This window comes from Carettochelys insculpta, chromosome 1, assembly GCF_033958435.1.
Source record: "Carettochelys insculpta isolate YL-2023 chromosome 1, ASM3395843v1, whole genome shotgun sequence".
Taxonomy (NCBI): Eukaryota; Metazoa; Chordata; order Testudines; family Carettochelyidae; genus Carettochelys; species Carettochelys insculpta.
Window position 1 is genome coordinate 37,639,505 of NC_134137.1, and position 20,551 is coordinate 37,660,055.

General features: G+C 41.8%; 1 protein-coding gene across 1 annotated transcript in view; it reads left to right on the top strand.

The window, feature by feature from the left end:
- The first annotated feature begins 1,104 nt into the window (after nucleotides 1-1,104).
- The window catches only part of CFAP300 (cilia and flagella associated protein 300), a 34,415-nt gene continuing 14,968 nt past the window's right edge, over nucleotides 1,105-20,551 (top strand). Inside the window, exons 1-5 of the mRNA XM_074984645.1 lie at nucleotides 1,105-1,214; nucleotides 1,866-1,947; nucleotides 3,265-3,337; nucleotides 10,728-10,894; nucleotides 15,239-15,411. Coding sequence (XP_074840746.1) covers nucleotides 1,105-1,214; nucleotides 1,866-1,947; nucleotides 3,265-3,337; nucleotides 10,728-10,894; nucleotides 15,239-15,411 — 605 coding nt within the window. The remainder of the gene's footprint in view (nucleotides 1,215-1,865; nucleotides 1,948-3,264; nucleotides 3,338-10,727; nucleotides 10,895-15,238; nucleotides 15,412-20,551) is intronic.

Consider the following 20,551-nt stretch of genomic DNA (forward strand, 5'->3'; position numbering starts at 1 on the left):
GGCTGCTGCCCTGCTCAGTTTCCTGGCTCCACACGCGGAGGGGAGCTGGGAGCCAGGCTGCCTCCTGGTTCCCAGCTCCCTGCCACTTTGGGGACTGGGAAACTGCTCCTGTCAGAGAGGGCAGCCTGACTCTGGGCTGTGTCCCTGACAGCAGCAGTTTCCTGTCGGGGAGCAGCTGTGAATCAGGCTGCCACCCCAGACAGGAGCAGGAAACAACTCCTTTCAGGGGCAGCAAGAGTTAGGCCAACGCCCAACAGGACTGCTTTCCCCAGGGGTGGCAGTTGTGTTAACCAGAGGCACGTGCAACTTGGTTGCATATACCTCAAGGGTTTACTGTACAATGTGAGTTGGAAAGTACTGTCACAGATACACTCCCTCTCAGAAGTGTCCTCTCTTTTGAAGGGTCAACTATACTAATCCTAATTAACATATGATAGGACGGTTCAAAACCACCAGAAAGGCTAATATTTCCTTCATTCTATATAAAAAGCAGAATTCTTTCCAGGTTTCAAAAGGCTCGACGATTGCCAACTCTCAAGCTGATGTTCTCCCTCAAGCCCCAGTCCCTAGAGTCAGGGGATAAACAATACCGTTCGGCTAACTCATGCGGTGGCAGGGGAAAAGCTTGACAATGTGTCCTTGGTGCACCCGGACCCAGACACCACCAGACCAAACAGCCAGAGGGGGCATTTGTAAAACCACCTCCGAGTAAGGGAAGCTTGACGCCGGAATTACGCAAGGCTGGGCCCGGGGCTTCGCTGGGGAAGCTCCGGAACTCGAAGCCTGGCCCAGCCAGCCACGTAACTCCTGACCTGTGGGGGCAGGGGCCAAGTGACACTGAATTACCGCATTTGATGTGTTTGCGCGGGGGAAAAAGGTGGGGAGAATCTCAGCGTAAGAAGCGAGGCGAGAAGGAAGCTCAGGCGACTCCAGAGCCTCCCTCCCCACAGCGGCAAAGAGCGGTAGCAACCGCCCGGCCTTTTGGGGCTGGGGAACCATCGTCAGCGCAGCCGGGCTCCTGGGGGTCGGGGGGAAGCTGAAAACTAATGCACCGCGTGCCACGTGCGTTTCCATAGTAACCAGTGCGGCGTCCTGAGGAGGACCATGTCTGCGGGGGATGAAGAGTCCGGGCCGCGCTTCACTTTCCGCTTTCTCCCCCAGAAACGCCTCCCCTCCCTGGAGAGCAGGGAGACGCAGGACCGGCTCCGCAAATGGTGGGAGGGGGAAAGGCTGCTAGCTGCCTGGGGGCTCCTGCGCGTCATGACGGAGGGGGAGAGCGTTTCGCGGGGGAGCGTGCTGGGGGAAGAGTGTGGGGAGGGGCCGCAAAGGGGCTGTGCTGAGAGGGGAGAGGGGCTGCTCGGAGGCAGGGGAGGGATTTGCTGAGCGTGCGGGAAGAAGCCCCAGGAGAGAGGTGTTGGGCACGTGGGAGGCTTGTAGAGCAGGAGGATCTGGAGGTCACTGGTGTGTTGCTCTCCCTTGAGTAAACCGATTTAACACCAACCTTTTTTTGCAGTAAAACTGTGGGGTGGGTCAAGAGCTGGACTTACTGCAGATCTTTTCAGTGGTTCTCCTCCAGCTGCATGGAGGACAGTTTCTGAAGTAAAGTTAATTGCTGTTATTTTATATCAAAGAATATAGATATTGGCCTTGCAAAATTATTCCTGCCCTAGAAGAGTAGGGTTTTTAAATCTATTGAACAGATGACCAAAATAATTATCTATAGTTGTCATAAAAAGAAGAGAATGTGGTTTTTGTGCTTGGCCTCACAAACAGCTAGATAGTTTTGCATGGATGATATATTCTAAGGGGATGTGACCAGTGTGTGCTTTTTTAAATATTATTATGTACCGTGTTCTGGATTTCAGGTCCATGTATGGCAGAATCGCTGTGCAAGCTTTCAGTTTTGACCAACCTTTTAGGGCCTATCAAAAGGATGAATTTGTTAAGGTAGTAATACATTTATCACAATTAATGATTCCTTTTTAAAGGAACTCTTAACTTTATTGTGCTGGAAAAACAGTTACACTTTCCCACAATACTTGTGCATTACACTTTTACAAGTGGCAGGTTGTCACAGTATCTTTGATAATAGGTGGGCTGGCATGCTTATATTTTTGGTGAGCTGTGTAATACTATGACAGTGTTTTGCAGGCAATGTTAACATTTTTACATTTGTCTAATGAGGCAGCATAAGAGCTAGGCATGGCACTCTGGTTCTTTACTGGTCCTCGGTGCCATTAGTTCTCTTGCAATGTTTGGGAGAAAGTCACCTAGGACTTGATTTTTAGAAATGCACGTGCATTTGCAGCTAATACAATCAGCTGCTCAATCAAAGTAATTGGATACCCAAACTAGGCATGCACTTAAATTCTGACATCTGAAAAACTGGGGTCTTGTTTTCAGAGGTGCTCAGCACCTGCAGATCTCATTGGCTTCAGCTGTTCGTATGGATACTTAGCATTTCTGAGTATTAGGCCCTTCATCTTTAACCTTTGTGTTCCTCAGTTTCCTTTGGTGTAAAATAAGATACATTTTCCTCTGAGTGATTTGATTTAGCAGTGAGAATGCACCTGCTTAGTGTAAAAGCTGGTTGGCTGCCTTTTATTTGTTGAATAGACATTTGAAAATGCCATCTGATTTTTCTTGGAGATTAATTCACAGTCAAGTGGTGACATAAAAGAAAAGTAGTTTTTATGTTTGGAAATGTATCTTTGCATCTGAGCTTCTAGGATTATCCTACGTCTTAATTGTCTGAAGACTTATTAAAGACACATCTACTGCCTCCTTAATACTTTTTAAAATGGTAAAATGATAAATTAGTTTAATTGTAGAGATTACATTACAATTTATAGTTTCTTTTACTAGCTTTAGTCTGCAGAAAGTATGGAAATTATGTATAAATGTTGATTATGCTGCAGAAAAAAAGGACTCCTGAGAATTCCCTATTAACTTTGTGATGCACTTAAAATTTATTAGCTCAATCTTATATTTCTGCAGGTATATTCTGAAACAACTGATGTTTTGCAGATTGAAAACCTCAAATCTCCATACATAAATACATCCAAGGTTATATTTAAAAAACTGGGTAGTCAAAACTGCAGAGGCACAAGCTTGGGGATATAATTTTGGGCATGCAAGCTCAGAGGGCACACTGAAGCCACTTTTTTATTGGGACTATAACATACCTCATGTAAATGTAATTTATTGTTTTGGCTGATATTATGATCCCCTTTATAAACTTTCATTTTTAATTTGAAATTTTAGGCATTTTTTAGAGATCCAAATGTTAGTGCCAATTTGAAATTGCTTACAGCTTCTGGACAGTGGACTAATTTAGGTAAATACATTTAGAATAAATGAGTCTTTTTCTTAAATCTTTCTGTGCAGTAACTGTGTTTTCTCTAGTTGATGTTTTGTAACACTGATATGATTCAGATCTGTACCTTCACCCTCATGAAATAAAATTGCGGCAGCAGATCATTTAAATCAATCTGCTTCCTTTAAACAGTAGCTAAGAGCCATTAATCTAATTTCTGTCATTAAATTGTCACAGTTAAATGGTAAACTTTCTCACTGATGTTTAAGGATAGCCCATTTCTTTAATAATGCTGGAGACTCAAGTCCCATGTACATTACAATTAAAACTAGAAGCTGACTTGGTTACACTTCAGCTATGTTTACACTGCAGTCTGCTTTTGGAAGCGGAATGTGAATAAGAAGGATCGAAAAAGAAGATGATGTGGATTTACATATCTTGCACTTCATTTGCATTCTCTGAGGCAATCTGGCTTCTGGAAGTGGTTTTTCTGGAAGCAAAAACAGCTGTATAGATGGGGTTCCTTTGAAAACAAACTCTGTTTTTGAAAGAACCTGTCTTCCAATTTTGCTTCCGGAAGAAGGGTTCTTTCAAAAACAGGGACTGTATTCAAAGGAATCCCATCTACACAGCTGTTTTCGCTTCTAGAAAAGCCTCTTCTGGAAGGGAAATTGCATGAGACTATGCAAATGAGGCACAGGATATGTAAATTTGCACCTCTTCTGCATTTCTGATCTTGCTCATTCGCATTCCACTTCCAAAAGTGGACTGCAGTGTAGACGTAGCCTTCAAGTGTAACCAACACAATTCTCACAAATTGTGCCTACTATCTCATCAGGGAGCAATATGCAGAAGAGTGTCACAGAGGCAACCACAGCATCTGGCAGATATTCTCTGACCTGTCCCACAGCAGAGAGTTGGAAAGAAGCATTAAGTGATTTTGTGAGCACTGCAGTATACAGGGCCCCCAGCACAGTATAAGAATGACCTAGCTGCTGGACAACAGCCATGTGGTAGGCTGTGCCAGTTATAAAAGTGACACAACTTATGGTTAATTACCTTGTGCCATGTCACTAACTGCTTGCAGACTCAGCTAAGTATTCTAATAAACAAGAACTTAAAGGAGCACAATCAAAAGGGAAATTAAACACAAGTGCAGGACAAAATCATATAGTATATACAGTCTATGTAAGTCATTGTAAAAGCAGCAGAAGGAAATGCAAATGTTAGTACAGTGGAATTTTATGTCTAATGTGGGCCAAAGTATTTATAAGGCATAAATCATAGTGGCATCAGAACAAGTGCTTCATCAGTTAGGAACACAAAGAATTCACAGTCTGAAACTTGGTGTGGCTGTAGTTGTTCTTTGCGTGTGCATGTGTAACCCACAAATCTATGGGTGTGATTCACTTTCACATGTAGTGGCACCTAGACCACTTACACAGAGAAAGAATGAGTCTCCCTGGCAGTTTTAGCTGAGCACCAGCTGGCTTTTAGCTCAAACTGTAGAGCAGGTGTCAGCAACCTTTCCCAGGTGGACTGCCAAAATTTGACCTCTTGTGTGGGCCAAGGGCCGGTGATATTTTTAAAGTCACTATTAGTCCTACTTATAACAGCTTCATTAATGGATACATTAAGATGCAGAGCTTTACTGTTTAGGTGGTGGTTGGAAACAAAAGACCAGCTAATGCTAATCCACAAGTGACATAGCTTTGAGCAAGCTCCTGGCTGTCTGGGGAGGAGGGGTGGGACCGAGCTCCTACCTCACATGCTGATGAAAATCAGCTTGTGTGTCACTTTGAGCACTTGTGCTGGGCATTGCTGATCCCTGCTGTAGATGCTTATGCACTAAGCTCCAGAGGTCCCAGGTTTGAATTGGCCTGTGGGCAGTTACACATGCGCATCTGTAGCTACTATGTTTGCGTTTCACCATTCCTACTCTCCATGGAATGGGCAGGGAAGTATCTCACTATACTCTGATACTGGATGTTCTGTTTTATTATATGCAGAGTTTCCTCTTCCTGGGATGCTGTATTTGGCTGTTAGCATAACATAGTCCTGCTAGTTGCCTCTATCCTAGTCATCATACTATAGCAAACAAAATAAAATATACCAGACCAAATCAAGGTAAATCCTCCTCCTTTCCTGTTTTGGGCAAGAGTTCTTAAGCTATCTGTCCTGGCTGTGTGACTTTCCAGCCCCTTCTTAAGGTAGGTCATCAGGTTACATGCTTCCAGCTGGGGTCAAAAGGTCACCTGCCAAGCATCCCAGCTCTTTAACTCCTGCTGGTCTTGGACACATCTGTCTGGTAAGCACAGGAATAAAGCTGTTTACTTCCAGGAACCAAAAGTGTTTGTTCTCTGAACACTTGAATTGCCAAAATACTCCATCACATTTTATTTTTTTCTTTAAAACCTACCTTTCTTCTGTCTGCTTACCTTCTTTTGTTAAAACAAAAAAGCAGTCAAGTAACACTTTAAAGACTAACAAAATAATTTATTAGGTGAGCTTTCATGGGACAGACCCACTTCACCGAATAAATTATTTTGTTAGTCTTTAAAGTGCTACTTGACTGCTTTTTTGTTTTGATAGTATATAGACTAGCACAGCTCCCTCTCTCTTACTATTCTTTTGTTAAGTGTGTAGAGTCATTTTTCTCCCCTTAGCTTTCACGTATGTTTTTCTTTCCTGGAAAATATTGTAAGAAAACACAAGCTGAGGATCTTCCAGTATTCTCTTACTCTTCCCCAAATATGCAGCTATGCAGCTCTAGCTATCCTGTGGTTTTTGTTAATGTTCATTTTAGTTAAGTCACACTGTCATAAGTTATCAAAACAAAAAGCAGTCAAGTAGCACTTTAAAGACTAGCAAAATAATTTATTAGGTGAGCTTTCGTGGGACAGACCCACTTCTTCAGACCATAGCCAGACTAGAACAGACTCAATATTTAAGGCACAGAGAACCAAAAACAGTAAGCGAGGAGGACAAATCAGAAAAAGATAATCAAGGTGAGCAAATCAGAGAGTGGAGGGGTGGGGAGAAGGTCAAGAATTAGATTGAGCCAAGTATGCAGACAAGCCCCTATAGTGACTCAGAAAGTTCCCATCACGATTTAAACCATGTGTTAATGTGCCGAATTTGAGTATAAAAGCCAGCTCAGTTGTTTCTCTTTCCAAAACGGTGACTCAGAAGATTCCCATCCTGGTTCAAACCACGTGTTAATGTGCCAAATTTGAATATGAAAACCAGCTCGGCTGTTTCTCTTTGAGTAATGATGCGAAATTTTTTTTTCAGTAACACACATACTCTTGTCATAAGTTATCTGTAAGCTTCTGCCTAAAATAGTAACGGAGCTGGAGACAAGTTATTGTATAATTAATTTCTAATCTGAGTTGATAATATAGATCCAAGTACTACATCTGTTCCCTGGAAAATGAGTGACTGTGTCTGCATCCTTAGGATAAATGATGCAGGAAGTGGATTTTGACTAGGGCCTGAAATATTTACGCAGCACCTAGGGTGGGCAGAAAATACCTTTGCATCTGCAAACCATGCTCACCAAAGCCATACCTCTGGTAAATTTAAGAAAAGAAATCCGCAGTGTTATCTTTCATTGGAACAATCAGCTTTCTATTTATACATTTTAACAAGGTGACTTACTTTAGCTCTTGCATTCATATATTTTATATGTTTCAGTATTTTCTCCTGTCTCATAATCATGATGTATCCTTTCCTGTGTGTCTTCCACAGCTACTTTTTTTCTTTTCTTCATTGCTCCTCTAACCTCTTCCCAAACACTTTGACTTTGGAATGGCTCAAAATCTGTTGCTTTTATTTCCCTCCAGAGACTGATGCAAAATCATGGGGACTTCATTGCTCAGAGCCCAGTGCTCAGGTGTGGTGTCAATTCATCATTCCCCTGCAGCTGGGTACAGTGAGAGCTGCTGGGATTCCTATTAAGAGGCTGTCCTAGACTCTGCTTAGGAGCTCTATTGTTCATATCAGTCTCCAACTAACATTTGAAATGCCAGGTTAATTGGAATCTTCCCTCTCTCTTGCCCCCTTTTGACTGCAACATAGAAAAAATATTTTTCTCTCTTCTGTTTCCCCTCTTATGCTGCTGTCTCCTGGCTCCTATAGTGCGGATATTTCTGCCTTTTCCCACTGTCTGAAAAGTTCTCGTTACTATTGCCTCTCTCTTACTCATAGCTTTCCCAAGCCGCAGCAGCGTAGTCAAATTGATCTGATTCTCATTATTTTCATGGCTGCCCACAGGGGTTTGAATAGCAGCAGTGAAAACTAACCAGCAGTTTTCGCTTTGTTGTACTAATGGCGCTGCACGTGTCTAATAGCAGATGTAAGGACAGTACACTCCATCTGTTTAGTTTCCATTTACGTTTGGAGAATTATCTTCAGACTGGTGGTAGAAATACGTTTTCATTTTCTTTTGTTTTAAATCTGTAAAAGCTGGCAGCATTTTGCCTGGGGAAGAAGTCCCAGTTGCCCCACACAAAATGGATTTTTCAAGTTCTCATGACAGTCATCTATAGGCCTGTTTTTTTTAAATCTGCTAGAGACAATCTAAAATTAGAAAACTTATCAGTGTAAACCACTACTGCAATTTTCATTCACTGAAATGGCTTTTGCATGCCATTTAAACCCATGAAATGCTACTGTGAAACTTTGGTTTTTAAAATAATGCCAGTTTAACCTTTACATAAGCATGGAATGCATAGTTTACTTACTTTTTAGATATGTATTTTTTATAGATAATAATTTGCCCTGAAAACCTCAATGCACACCAGTACCTGAAAACAAAACAACCTTGTCCCTGGCCTCTGATTGTCAGAGGCTGGAGATGGATGGCAGGAGACAAATTGCTTGATCATTGTCTTGGTCGTCATGCCCCCACCCCAAGGCCCCTGGCACTGGCGACTGTTAGCAGACAGGCTACTGGGCAGGATGGACCTTTGGTCTGAACCAGTATGGCCATTCTTATTTTCTTATGTAAAACTTCAAATGTTGATCCTCCGTGCTGGATGTTTCTCTTAGCTGTGCAGAAGTGGTGGCAATACGATGAACCCACATAAAATAACCTTGTGACCGCCCTGCAACTCCCTTTTGGGCAGGACCCCCTCTTTGAGATACTCTGGCCTCCTCCATAAAATCAGTATAGCACACACAGTGAAAGCACTCAAAAGAACAATTTTCATTGGTGAGATCACATTTCATGGTCCATGATGTATTTTTCATGGCTGTGACTTTGGTAGGTCCCTACTCATCACCTACCTTTGGCATTTTGTTTTCTGAATGGCTGGGCGATAAACAGCTACTCTCATTCTGACAAACTTAGAAAACTTCTCCTGGATTTCAGGAGACTATGAGGAAGGCAGACATAGAAGTTTTCAAATAGATAAAATATTATTATAAAAAAGGACAATGATCAATTGTACTCCATGTCCACCAAGGATAGGATGAGAAGTACTTGGCCTAGTTTGCAGTATGTACTTGGCCTTCCAAGTTAGGAATAGGTAAAAATGACTAACTGTGACGTTAGTTAACCACTGACACAGCTGCTTAGGGAAGTTGTGGAATCCCAGTCATTAGAGGTTTTTAAGAACAGGTTAGACAAACACCTGTCAGGGATGGCCTCATATATACTTAATCCTGCCATACTGGGGTGGATGATATAGATGACCTCTTGAGGTCCCTTCCAGCCAAACATTTCTACGATTCTATATATCTGCGAGTTCATGTTTTCTTTATGTGCTAACAATTTGGAGATACAAACATTTGTACCATTCCCTATGTTAAGGCTTATTTTTGAAAAATGTAGGTTTCCTTTTATATATGTAGTCAGGTAGCATCTAATTCTGCCTACTACATATCAATGTTTTGGTTCATCCGTTTCAAGGCACCTAAATAGAGGCCTCATTCAGCTATTATTAATTTCATAAGAAAGACTCCTATTGACTCCAACACAAGTTGAAATAGGAACTAAAAGTCGGGGGGGTTGATTTAGGTCTGTTAAACTTTTTCTGAGTGAATTGTGAACTCTTAGCCTGTGGATTTGAATTGTGATTTTTACTAGAGTGGTTGATTCATCCAGAGAACTCCAAAGAGAAAGTCTTCTGTACTTTTTCTCTTGAAAGACAACCTTCTTGGTAGGTAGGAGAGCAGAGAAGTTGCGAATTTAAAACCTGATGTTCTTTTCTCCTCGTTTTCTTAATAAGATGATTAGAAAATCTCATGCCACACTTTTGCCTCAGTGGTGACACATTTTTACATAGGAAAAAAAATATAAAAAGGAATTGATGATCTGGTGGGTGAGGTGAGTTAGACTCCAAATTGGAGACTACTAATGAGGTGCTGAAATGAATATTCAACACCTCATTAGCATACAGACCACCATGGCACTTCGAAAGTGCCGCGTTTCAATCGTGCGCGGCTCGTCTACCTGGGGCCCTTTTCGAAAGGACCCTGAAGACTTTGAAATCCCCTTATTCCTATCAGCTGATAGGAATAGGGGATTTCAACGTTTGTAGGGTCCTTTCAAAAACGCCCTGTGTAGACAAGCCACACGCAATCGAAACACGGCACTTTCGAAGTGCCACGGTGGGTAGTATGCTAATGAGGGGCTGAATATTCATTTCAGCGCCTCATTAGTATTCTCAGATTTGGCTGTTGGCATGGCCCTTTCAAAATTTGGCGAAGTGTAGACACGGCCTAGCAGTTGCATTATTTCAAAATCAGTAAACCTAATTGCAGGAGGAATAGCACCTATTTCAAAATAATGGTTGCAGAATAAGCGCTGGTAGTATTCCACCTTTTTCTCTGATTGCAGAGAGGTCACTAGCAAACTTCAATACTTCCTATTGAGTTTTGTGTCATTCTTAGCATAAAAGGATAATGAAACAATGATCTGTGATGGATTAAAACATTCAATGCATGTCTGTAAACTAAGAAACTTTCAAAATGTCTTGAATTTAACAGTAAAGTGTCTGAAATGACAGGTTAGCTTTCAGTTAATATAAAAGCCAAATATATTTTTCAAGTTTGTGAAACCTTGGCTTTTATATTAACTGAAAGCTAACCTGTCATTTCAGACACTTTACTGTAATGGACTTGTATTAAGATTCGTTTCAGCCATATGCACTTTTTTATAATAATAAATATTATTTATGAAAATATTTACCTCCTAAATATGGCTTATGATGTTTTATGTATTTATTTTAGCCATAATTACATATATTACAAATTTTGAAATATGGTTTTGTGTTAAGTAATTGTTTGCATGCTTTGTTCCCTTATAAAAAGGTATCTTGACTTGTAGCACAATCCCTTATACTAGAAAGTTATCCTGTATTTCACCTCAGGTTTTCCTGTTAATGAAGGTTCTGTCCCCTTTCAGGTACCAAAGTGAAAAAAATTGAAGCCATAGCTGTTCCCTGTACACAAGTTTCCATGTCGTTTTTTGACCGACTGTATTCTGAAGGAGTTGTAAGAGAAACTGGCAATATTGTCAAGTGTTATGATGACTATTATGATGGCATTCCCATCTCAGATGAGTTAAGAAAGGTCAGTGCAGTATTTTAAAATTTCACAGTGGTTTTAAGACATCTGTCAGTTCTAACCACCCTATGGCCTTTCTGGTGGTAGAAATACAGGTTTTTTCCCCTGTATCACCTATTTTTGCTGCCTTCAGTGGTACATAATGGCTACACCCTTTGAGCACACCTGCACTGAAGTACTCAGGGCAAGAGACTCTTGCATTTCAGCAAAGGATAGGAAAACATTAAATAATAAGAAATCAAAGAACAGAGTATGTTAAACCTTAAAATTTGGAAGTGGGATTCGGGAGCAGGTTTAGTGCATGAAGCTACATTTAATTCAGTATTAAATTTACAGATCTCAAATATCAGTTTTCCTTTATGTGCAAATATCTTACTTTTCTTTGCACTGTCTTTACGTGCAAATGTCAGATCACTAATCCTCTGAACAGCCAGTGTGAGATGAATGTTATCCTCATTTTACATTTGTAGCAGAGATGGTAAAGAGCACTTTTATGCTTAAAAATCACTCAGACAGCACAGATCAGAATATGAGAACTGAATTCAATTTTTTTCTTGTGCATTACCACTGACATAAGTACTTATGAATACAGAATCCCATGTATCTATACTGCAATCACAGGGTGTGAGTGCAGCTCAGGTAGATGTGCCTGAATTCATTTAATCAAATCAGCTTGGGTCCTAGAGCGGTGAGGCTGAGGCAACAGGCATTTTAGCATGGGCTTGCCCCTGCAAATAATTACTCAGGGTTACTGGGGAGGGGAGAGGGATGCTTGTACAGCCCATGGTAAAGCATGTATGGCTGCAGCTTCGTTGCTCCAGGGCTTTAACTAGATAAGTTAAATCTGATCTGGGTATGTCAACTCACTGTGTGATTTATAGCATAGACATAACTTTAGACTTACTTGCACTTCGCAAACCCATTGAAGACAACAGAATTTGACCTGAAAACTTGTTTTTCTAGTAAAGAAGGAAATAATTCACACTGAATTTCAGATTCCAGGTTTAGTTTTCAGTTTGGAAGTTGAAAACATCGTATGATAATTTGTAAACTGAGAACATTGTAGGAGACAAAATATCATGAGGGCATTTTTAGAGAAACTTTTCTGAGAACACATGGTGCATAAATGTGCACTAGAATTTATTTCAGTTTCTGCATAGACTCCCAATTAAATGAGTAGGATTCCACACTCACCCACACTGGCAGATCCTCTGTAGGACTGGAGGTTCCGTGATTTATTCAAGGCCATATAGGGCATTAGAACTTAGAAGTTCTTGCCTCCCCATTCTGCACCTAGACAGCTGGCTAAATTGCTTTCTTCAAAAGATTTGATCCTTTTATAGGTTTTGACATAAGGTTACATCAAACACTTCTGACTGTTACCAAATCAAAACTTAGGCTACATCTACACTATTACATTAATTCGATTTTATTAAAATTGATTTTATAATGCTGGGTTTTATAAATTTGAATTTGACTGTCCTCAACCCCCCACACAAAGTCCCCACAAAGTTGACTGTTGGCTTCCACACTCAATCGTCAAAGATTCCCTGTGGCAGCAGTGCATTGTGGGAACCTATCCTACAGTTGCCTCAGCCCTGTAGCATTCTGGATATTTTTGCTGGTGCAGTATGGGGAAAAAAATGCCCTGCAAGTGGTTGTGGGTATGTGATATCTTCTTCCCACATTGTTTTCTATGGGAGGAAATGAGGGCAATGCAAACAGCCATTTTTTTCATAGTAAAAGAAGCAAAAGTAGAGAATTCCCAGAAGGAAAACCAAATAGTCTGGCTTCAGAAGATGTAGTACCCCAGGCAGGGGTCTGTCATACTGCTTTGGGATCACCCAGGCATCTGTGTCATCTCAACTGGCCCTCCAGCCACTTCCCACCCGATCCCTCCCTCCCCTCAACACATTGAATCCAGAAACATCATCCCAGAAAATATTACAGGAACAGAGCACAACTTGGAGAAAGAGAAGGATAGTGAAGTTGAGGAAGAAAGACAATCTGTGAGGCAGGATTTTTGGCTTTCCATTTCATTACATAGATGTGTCCAACACAGGGGTTGGAGGTTGACAAATTTCCAAATGCATGAATGACTCCCTGGGATCACCCACGTGTCTATGCCATCTCAATCAGCCCTCCAGCCACTTTTCACCACCTTGAAAGCACCCGTACCGGGGCAGAATGGTATGGCTTCTACCTGATAAGCAAACTAGCACTCCAAGCATAGGATTGCCATATCTGCCTCCCACCCCATTCTGGTAGGGGTGTCATGGGGCATGGGGTTGTCTGTTGAAGGGCCAGTTGACACAATCCCTTCAGTGTGTTACCCAGACAGGAGGGCCAATCCCCCACTGCCACGCATCCGAGTGGGGGGGGCGGTTGTTTGAAGGACCAGTTTAAACAGTCCCTCCAGCGACAGCAAGACCCCAGAAATCTTTGCTGTGGGAAGAGACTTCCCCTTGGCGACAGCCAGTCCATGAAAATCTTTCCTGTCTTTTTCCCCAGTCTTTTTCCTGTCTTTGGAGCTCTCACCGCTTGCGAGCCAGGACATGATGCTGTCTGGCAGCATGGTCCACACTGAAGAGCAGGCATGTCCCTTTATTGGGTCGGGGGCTAGCCGTGTGATGTGGTTGGGCACGGGAAAGACCATGACTGCATGGTGCCTGTGGGGGATGGAGGAGGCTGCCCCTGTACAAATGTAAACCACAGAAAAGAAGTTTCCCAGGCTCTCATACAAGCACAGCCCCCCCACACCCATGGCCTACCTGCCACGTGGTATAGTGGGGCAGAGGCTGGTGCCAGCTCTGGGGGAAAAAAAAATCCAAGTGCTCATCTTACAGAGGGAGAGACTGAACCATGAACTCTGTGTTGAGACTATTTTTAATGGGTAGAAAGAAGTTTCTCAGCTTCTCATACAAACATGACCCCACAGACTAGCTGCCAAGGGCTTCCTGGTGCCGAATTCAAATGTACAGGCTTCCTGTTACCTAATTCCTGTGCACCTGGAGAGCAGCAGAGATGGAACCGGCCAGAGCAGACAGCTGTGGGACATTGTGGGATGAATACAGGACACCTCTGGATGCTAATAAAGTCAATTTAAAGACATGGTGTTTCCACACTAGCCTTAATTCAAACTTTTAAATTCAAACATGATGCTACACTGAGAGCGTTACTCTTCATGACATGAATGAAGTAGAAAAGTCACAAGTTCAATATGAGTCAACAGTGTGACTGTTGTCAAAATACCAAATATCATTCTGGGATGTATTAGTAGGAGTACTGTAAGCAAGATGCAGAAGTATTGTAACCAGTTCTGGACACCACATTTTAGGAAAGGTTTGGACAAATTGGTTAAAGTCCATAGAAGAGCAAGAAAAATGATTAAATGTTTAGAAAACAAGACTTATGAAGGAAGTTTGAAAAAAAATGGGTTTGTTTAATCTGGAGAAGTGACTATTGAGAGGGGCCACAATAATAGTTTTCAAGTACAGGTTGAATTTCTCTAGTTTGGCACTCTTTTGTCTGGGAACATCCATAATCCAGCATGATTTTAGTTAGTCGGATGACAACTTATCATCTGTGTGGCCAAGTTTCCCATGGTCCCATAAAGTTTGTTTCCAGCCAACAGTCCTAGCTCTCAGTGTTGTGTGCTGTTATTAGCTCTCATCTACCCCTAAATGTCTTCTCAGAGCCCAGTAAGCAGTGGAAGTGCTGGGAATGCTGCTAGACAATATTGACCTCCAAACGTCCAGCAAATTCTGTCATCTGGCACTGGTCAGGTCCCAAGAGTGCCAGACTAGAGAGGTTCAACCTATACATAAAAATTTATTATAAGGAGAAGGGAGAAAAAACATTCTACTTAACCTCTGGGAATAAAACAAGAAGCAATGTGCTTAAGTTGCAGCAAGGGCAATTTAAGCTGCACGTTAAGAGAACATTCCCAACTGGTGGTTAAGCATTGGAATAAGTTGCCTGTAGAATCTCCATTACTGGATTTTTTTGAAGAGCAGGTTAGATAAACACCTGCTTATCTAGACAAGAATTGTACAGGTTGTACTTAGTCCTGCCATGGGTGCAGGGGACTAGACTAAATAACCTCTTGTGTCCCTTAGAGTCCCATAATTCTATGAATGAATTTTTCAGATGTAAAATATACAATTGCAAATCACACCCATTGTAGAGGATGTCAGCCTGACTGAAAAAGTTTCCCATATTTTATATGTAAATAATGGAAATTCCTAATGATTGATCTCTGTGTTTAACATACACACAAAATAGCTACATTTGTTAATGTTTTTTTATTTTATATTTGAAAACGGACACGTCTTCCTTGCTCCTCCTCAGGTTTTACTTCTTGAAGATTCTCACCATTTTGATATATTCAGCCAGTCAAGTCGCGAAGAGTTTCTCTTCTGTCTTTTTAAGCATCTTTGTCTTGGAGGAGCTCTCTGTCAATTTGAAGATGTGCTTGGTCCATATTTAGAAACTACAAAGGCTTTCTATAAAGATCTTGTAAGGTAAGATTGTTTTATTTAGAATCTGATTTTCAGAAATGTGCTCCAACTCTTACAAATAAAATCACATCAGCCAATTGTGGAAATACATAAACTCCTAATCAGTAGGGGTTTTTTCTACACAAAAAGGTATCAGAACTCAAACCCCAAACCATGCCCCCAGGCTTAACCCCACCCTCTGCAGCCTCAAACTGCCCCTTCCTACCCCCCAGCTCAACCCCCCACAGCCACAAACTGTCCCCCTACATCCTCATTCCTGCTCTACTTGCCTGCATGGCCCCTGCTCAATCCACCACCCCGGCTCAACCCCATGCATGGCGGTGCAGCCCTGGCTCAGTCCCCTATGCAGTCTCGGCTCAACCCATCCTCTCCCCGCCACGGCCCTGGCTGAACTCAACATCCCCACCCCTTCGCAGCCCTAACCCACCCCAGGCTTAACCCTCCCCAACTGTCCCCACACTCCCAGTCCAGGTCTTACATTTCAAAAGGAGCTCCATGTGCTTCTGCTGCTTTGCTGGCTGTGCGACTCCCCCCACGTAAAGCCGCAGGAGCAGCTCCCTGACCTGTGCGCTGAAAAAGCAGGAGTCAATTTAATTGTTTTAATGGTCCGGCTGGTCATTACACCAATTGAGTCCTGCTCGTTCCTCTGCAGACAGGGAGCCAGAGGCTGAGCGGCAACAGCGGCTCCTTTTAAAAATGGTGCTGGGGAAAAAAGTGGCAGAATGCATTGTGCATGTTTGGAGTGATGAGCAGTGGTGCAAACCTGTAATTCCACCATTAGTACCTTGTGCCTTAAATAGTTGTAATGAAATCAATGAGACTATTACTCAGTAAAGGTAAGAATCTGATCCTTGTTAATTTGACATAATGAATTAAAGTGAGCGTTCTTCCCTCGTTTAGTGAATGGAAGAGCTTTCCTATTTCGCTTGAGACCAATCCATATATTCTGAACCAGCACCTGCTATTCACATCATTAATCTTTTTTAACTGTTGCTTAATCTGTTTGTGACTGTTAGGTCATAGGCTGACAATGACCATTTTAAATTGTTTCATAGTTTTATATATTCTGCAAAATTTTTAAAACCAAGACTAGTCACACAACCCATAAATTAGACATTAATGCCAGAAAAAACAATTTTAATCCATCTCAGTAAGGAATTCTATTTAATTCAGTGGCACTCATGAATAAGGTTTGCTGTATCTGGCCTTCAATTGGGAGATAGGGATGGAAAGTACATTTAATTGGTTAACCAGTTAAACGTTAGGTGTAACCAGATAACCAATTAAAAGGGGAGCAGAGAGGCCACTGGGGAGGCTGCTCCAGGGAGCTGGGCTTGAATGGCCTCCCCTGCCATGGACAGGGGCTGTTCCAGCTTGGCTGGAGCATCCCTGCCCATAGCACCATTGCAGGGGCTCAGGCTCCAGTGCAGCTGGAGCAGCCTCTGTCCACAGCAGTCCAGAGTGCCACAGGCAGGGGTGCTCCCTCTCAGCCAGAGCAGCACCTGTCCGCGGTGGCACCAAGCCTGCATCGCTCCTGTCCAGGCTGCTGCTGCCTCCCACCCACGATGGCCCCATGGGGTGGGGTGGAGCAATCCCCTGCCAACAATGAGTGGGAGGCTGCTCCAGTCCCTACGAGTAACCGTAACCAGTAAGCCTCATCTGTTTGGAATGAGGCTTACCAGTTAACCAGTTAAACTTTCACATCTCTACTGGAACAATTTGTTTTAAATTTTATTGTTAGCCACTTTGGTTGATTAAGTGTAAATTACCCTCCGCTTCTAAACAATTTTAATACTTTCTAATTTCCAGAGCTTTTCAGTGGACATACTGATTCAGTGCTATAATACTGAATTACTGTACAATAGCACTGTCATTGGGGAGTAGCATTAAGACACTTTCTGCCATTAAAACAACTCCATTAACAGACTGAAGATACTGAAACAGAAATTTTTATTTCTAAAGATTGTTTTCACTATTATTTTTAACATGCTACTAGTTTTCTCCCTATATATATATTTATATTTTTATATATATATATAAATTTCCCCCCTGCCAGGCAACAGAATGAGGTCATCATGTTAGTCTGCCACCCAGGAGATGGAGGCAGGGAGAGGGGTCAAGTGGGGGAGGGAGGTCCTGGGAAGGCAGGGGCTGACCATGTGGTTCCCTGACCCCTCCTCCCCGGAAGAGAGGGGGGATTGGTGAGCGTAGCGAAGAGGGGGTGCAGACTCCTAGTTCATACTGTGTTTATTTAACTTGTTAGAGTACCACATGTAATCCCAGCAGTAGTATAGACTTGGTGTGTGGCTGTATAGTTTGCATAGCACTGTACTGAGTATTCATATGGGCCCATTAGAGATACTGAACATAGCAAGAAAGACTCTGACGGTAAAAGAAACTCTATCCTTGCCTTTCTGTGTAGTCTCTCACTCCACACTCACAACAGGCTGTCTGCCGTTCTAATCCCCAGCCTTAGCTTACTCTTTCCATTTAACCACAGCTGTTCCACCTTCTATGCTGTTGAATGACATTGGACAAAGTGCTAAGACTACAATTAGACCCTCCACACTTTGTTCCTTTTGCCTCTCAACTGTCCTTTTTCTTCTAAATGCCTTTACTGCTACTCTCTGAGCCATTCCTGTACTGCTGTCTCCAGATGGATTTCCTTTACCTCCAGCTCTCCTTAAAGCTGCTTCTCAGCCTCTTGTTTGTCATGCAGCTTCCTCTGATCAGGATCTTGCAGACTTTAAAGAAAAAAATTGTTTCAAAATTGCTCCACCCTTTCACTAATTCTACCATCTTCTTTCATGCCAAGTACTTCTGTACGGTGTACCTTAAAGCCTTAACTTGTTCCCTTCTCCCGTGATGCTTCATCTTCCTTTCTCCTTCAGATTCCCTTAACTTCATTCTGGCTTCTTTTCTTATTCTCATGGTGATCCCTATCTTGAGAAGACCCTGTATGAATTCCACAAAGAAAAACTACCTATTTATCCTTTCTTTTATCTTCAAGTCCTAAAACATGTGGTCTACTCATGTTACTTACTTTCCTTCAACTCCCTCTCTTTGATCCCTCCAGCCTGCCTTCTCCACTCTATTAAAACTGCCCTAACCAAGATTACTAAATAACATCTCCAGGCTAAAACTTTCCTATTCTTCTTCATTTCTTACTCGACTTTCTGGAATGGAATTGTTTCTCATAAAATCATACAGAAAAGAGACTGAATCACCAGGCAGGTGAAAGGGGCTGGCTGGGGGTGTACTCCCCCATCTGGGACTGCCTCAGCCCCAAGCCTCCCACCTTCCAGGCAACATTTAGGGAGGGCAGGGGATGGAGACATGGGAACTGAGGCACCCTACCCCCCAGCAGATTCGTACATGGGCATTGCAGGCTGTTATCCTTCATCAGGGAGCAAGGGGAAAGTGCACAGTTTGCTGCATTCTGCACTCTGGCTGTGGAGCACAGGGCTCAAACAAGATGTCCACTTCACCTTTGCTAGGGACCTAAACAATGTTAGGTAAATAATGCTAGTTCTTGATAAATTCATTATGAACACTGAACTACTGAGTTTCAAAATAATCAGTAACAGCAACGAACGGTCCTGTGGCACCTCATAAACTAACAGAAAAGTTTTGAGCATGAGCTTTTGTGAGCACAGACTCACTTCATCAGATCATCTGATGAAGTGAGTCTGTGCTCACGAAAGCTCATGCTCAAAACTTTTCTGTTAGTCTATAAGGTGCCACAGGACCCTTCGTTGCTGTTACAGATCCAGACTAACACGGCTACCCCTCCGAAAATAATCACTGATTTCCTAACGTTTCTTCTATAATCCTTTTTACTTTTATAGGAAACATTTATTCCCAAAGCCTTCATCTGTTGGACTAAACACAAGTAGCTCAATATAAATTTTTTTGGATCAGAATGTGACAGGTGCTCCCAGAGCTGAGGGGACAAATAACATGCAAGGATCTCTAACCACACATCTGTCAAAATTGCAGTCCCTGTGCTGGGGACTTCAGTGCATTTGTTACAGAGACTAGTTGTGCCTCATTCTAATCCATTTCTTGTGATGCAGTTTTGGTTAGGTTTACCTGAAGACATTCCTGTCACGTGTAAATTAAATGCTGCACCAGAATATCTGTGAAATAATATATTTACTTTTGTTCATTATATTTTTAAGCATGCTTTTGAATCAACCTACCCTGTTTTAAGATTAAAATGCAATTTATCAAGAGATGTAGTAGTTATGGTTTCCTCCTAATTGAAAAATATTTTCTGTGGATTGAACTTTTAAATTTCTAATGAATTTTCCCATCTCTGTTTTGGAGAGTAATTTTATTTCAAGATGGCAGCTGTTACAGTTTCTTGTACACTGTGCTCACATTCATGGAGACATCACATTTGTTCTTTTATTGTTGTTCCTTTCTTTGATCAAAGCTAAATTTACCTGAGGCATGTGGTTGCTCTTTTGCGTATGGAAAACACAGTAAAAGAGAATGGTGTTACAGCGTTATTGATAGAGCTCAAAGTAAGTCTGAAACAATGACGAGGTTTCTTCTTTTTTACAAAGAAAATAGATATAGGTTAATATGGCCATTTATTAAATATAGATGTTTCCCAATTTAACAATTTAGTGGGAAAAACAGATGCAGAGATTTGGATAAAATGTTATGGAAATATTACTATATCTAAGAAGGTTAATCATTTTTTCCTAAAACTCAGGGAAAAATGAATTGCAGCTATCATCTTGTTTTCCCATTAACATGCTAAGAGTCTAAAGGTAAAATCCTGATCCTATGAGTTCAATAGAAGTGCTTCCAAAGTATGATGTCCTAGAAACCAATACTGAAGCTGAAAATTATAATTTCCTTCCAAGAAACGAATAGAAAGTGGAAAATATCTCTGAATGCCTAGCCCATTAAAAACAGGGGACACCACTTTTCACTATGTATTTTTGTAATCTAGAATTTTCTTTATCGAATTAAGAAACATGAAAGTAAAATGCTGCAGAACATTTTCATCCAAAGAAACTGACCCTAGAAGCACCTACATATACAGTTGTAATATCTGAATTTAAAAAAAAAAAAGAAGAAGCTTCAGAATCTCTGCTAAAACACCATAACTGTGTCTACATGTGCACAA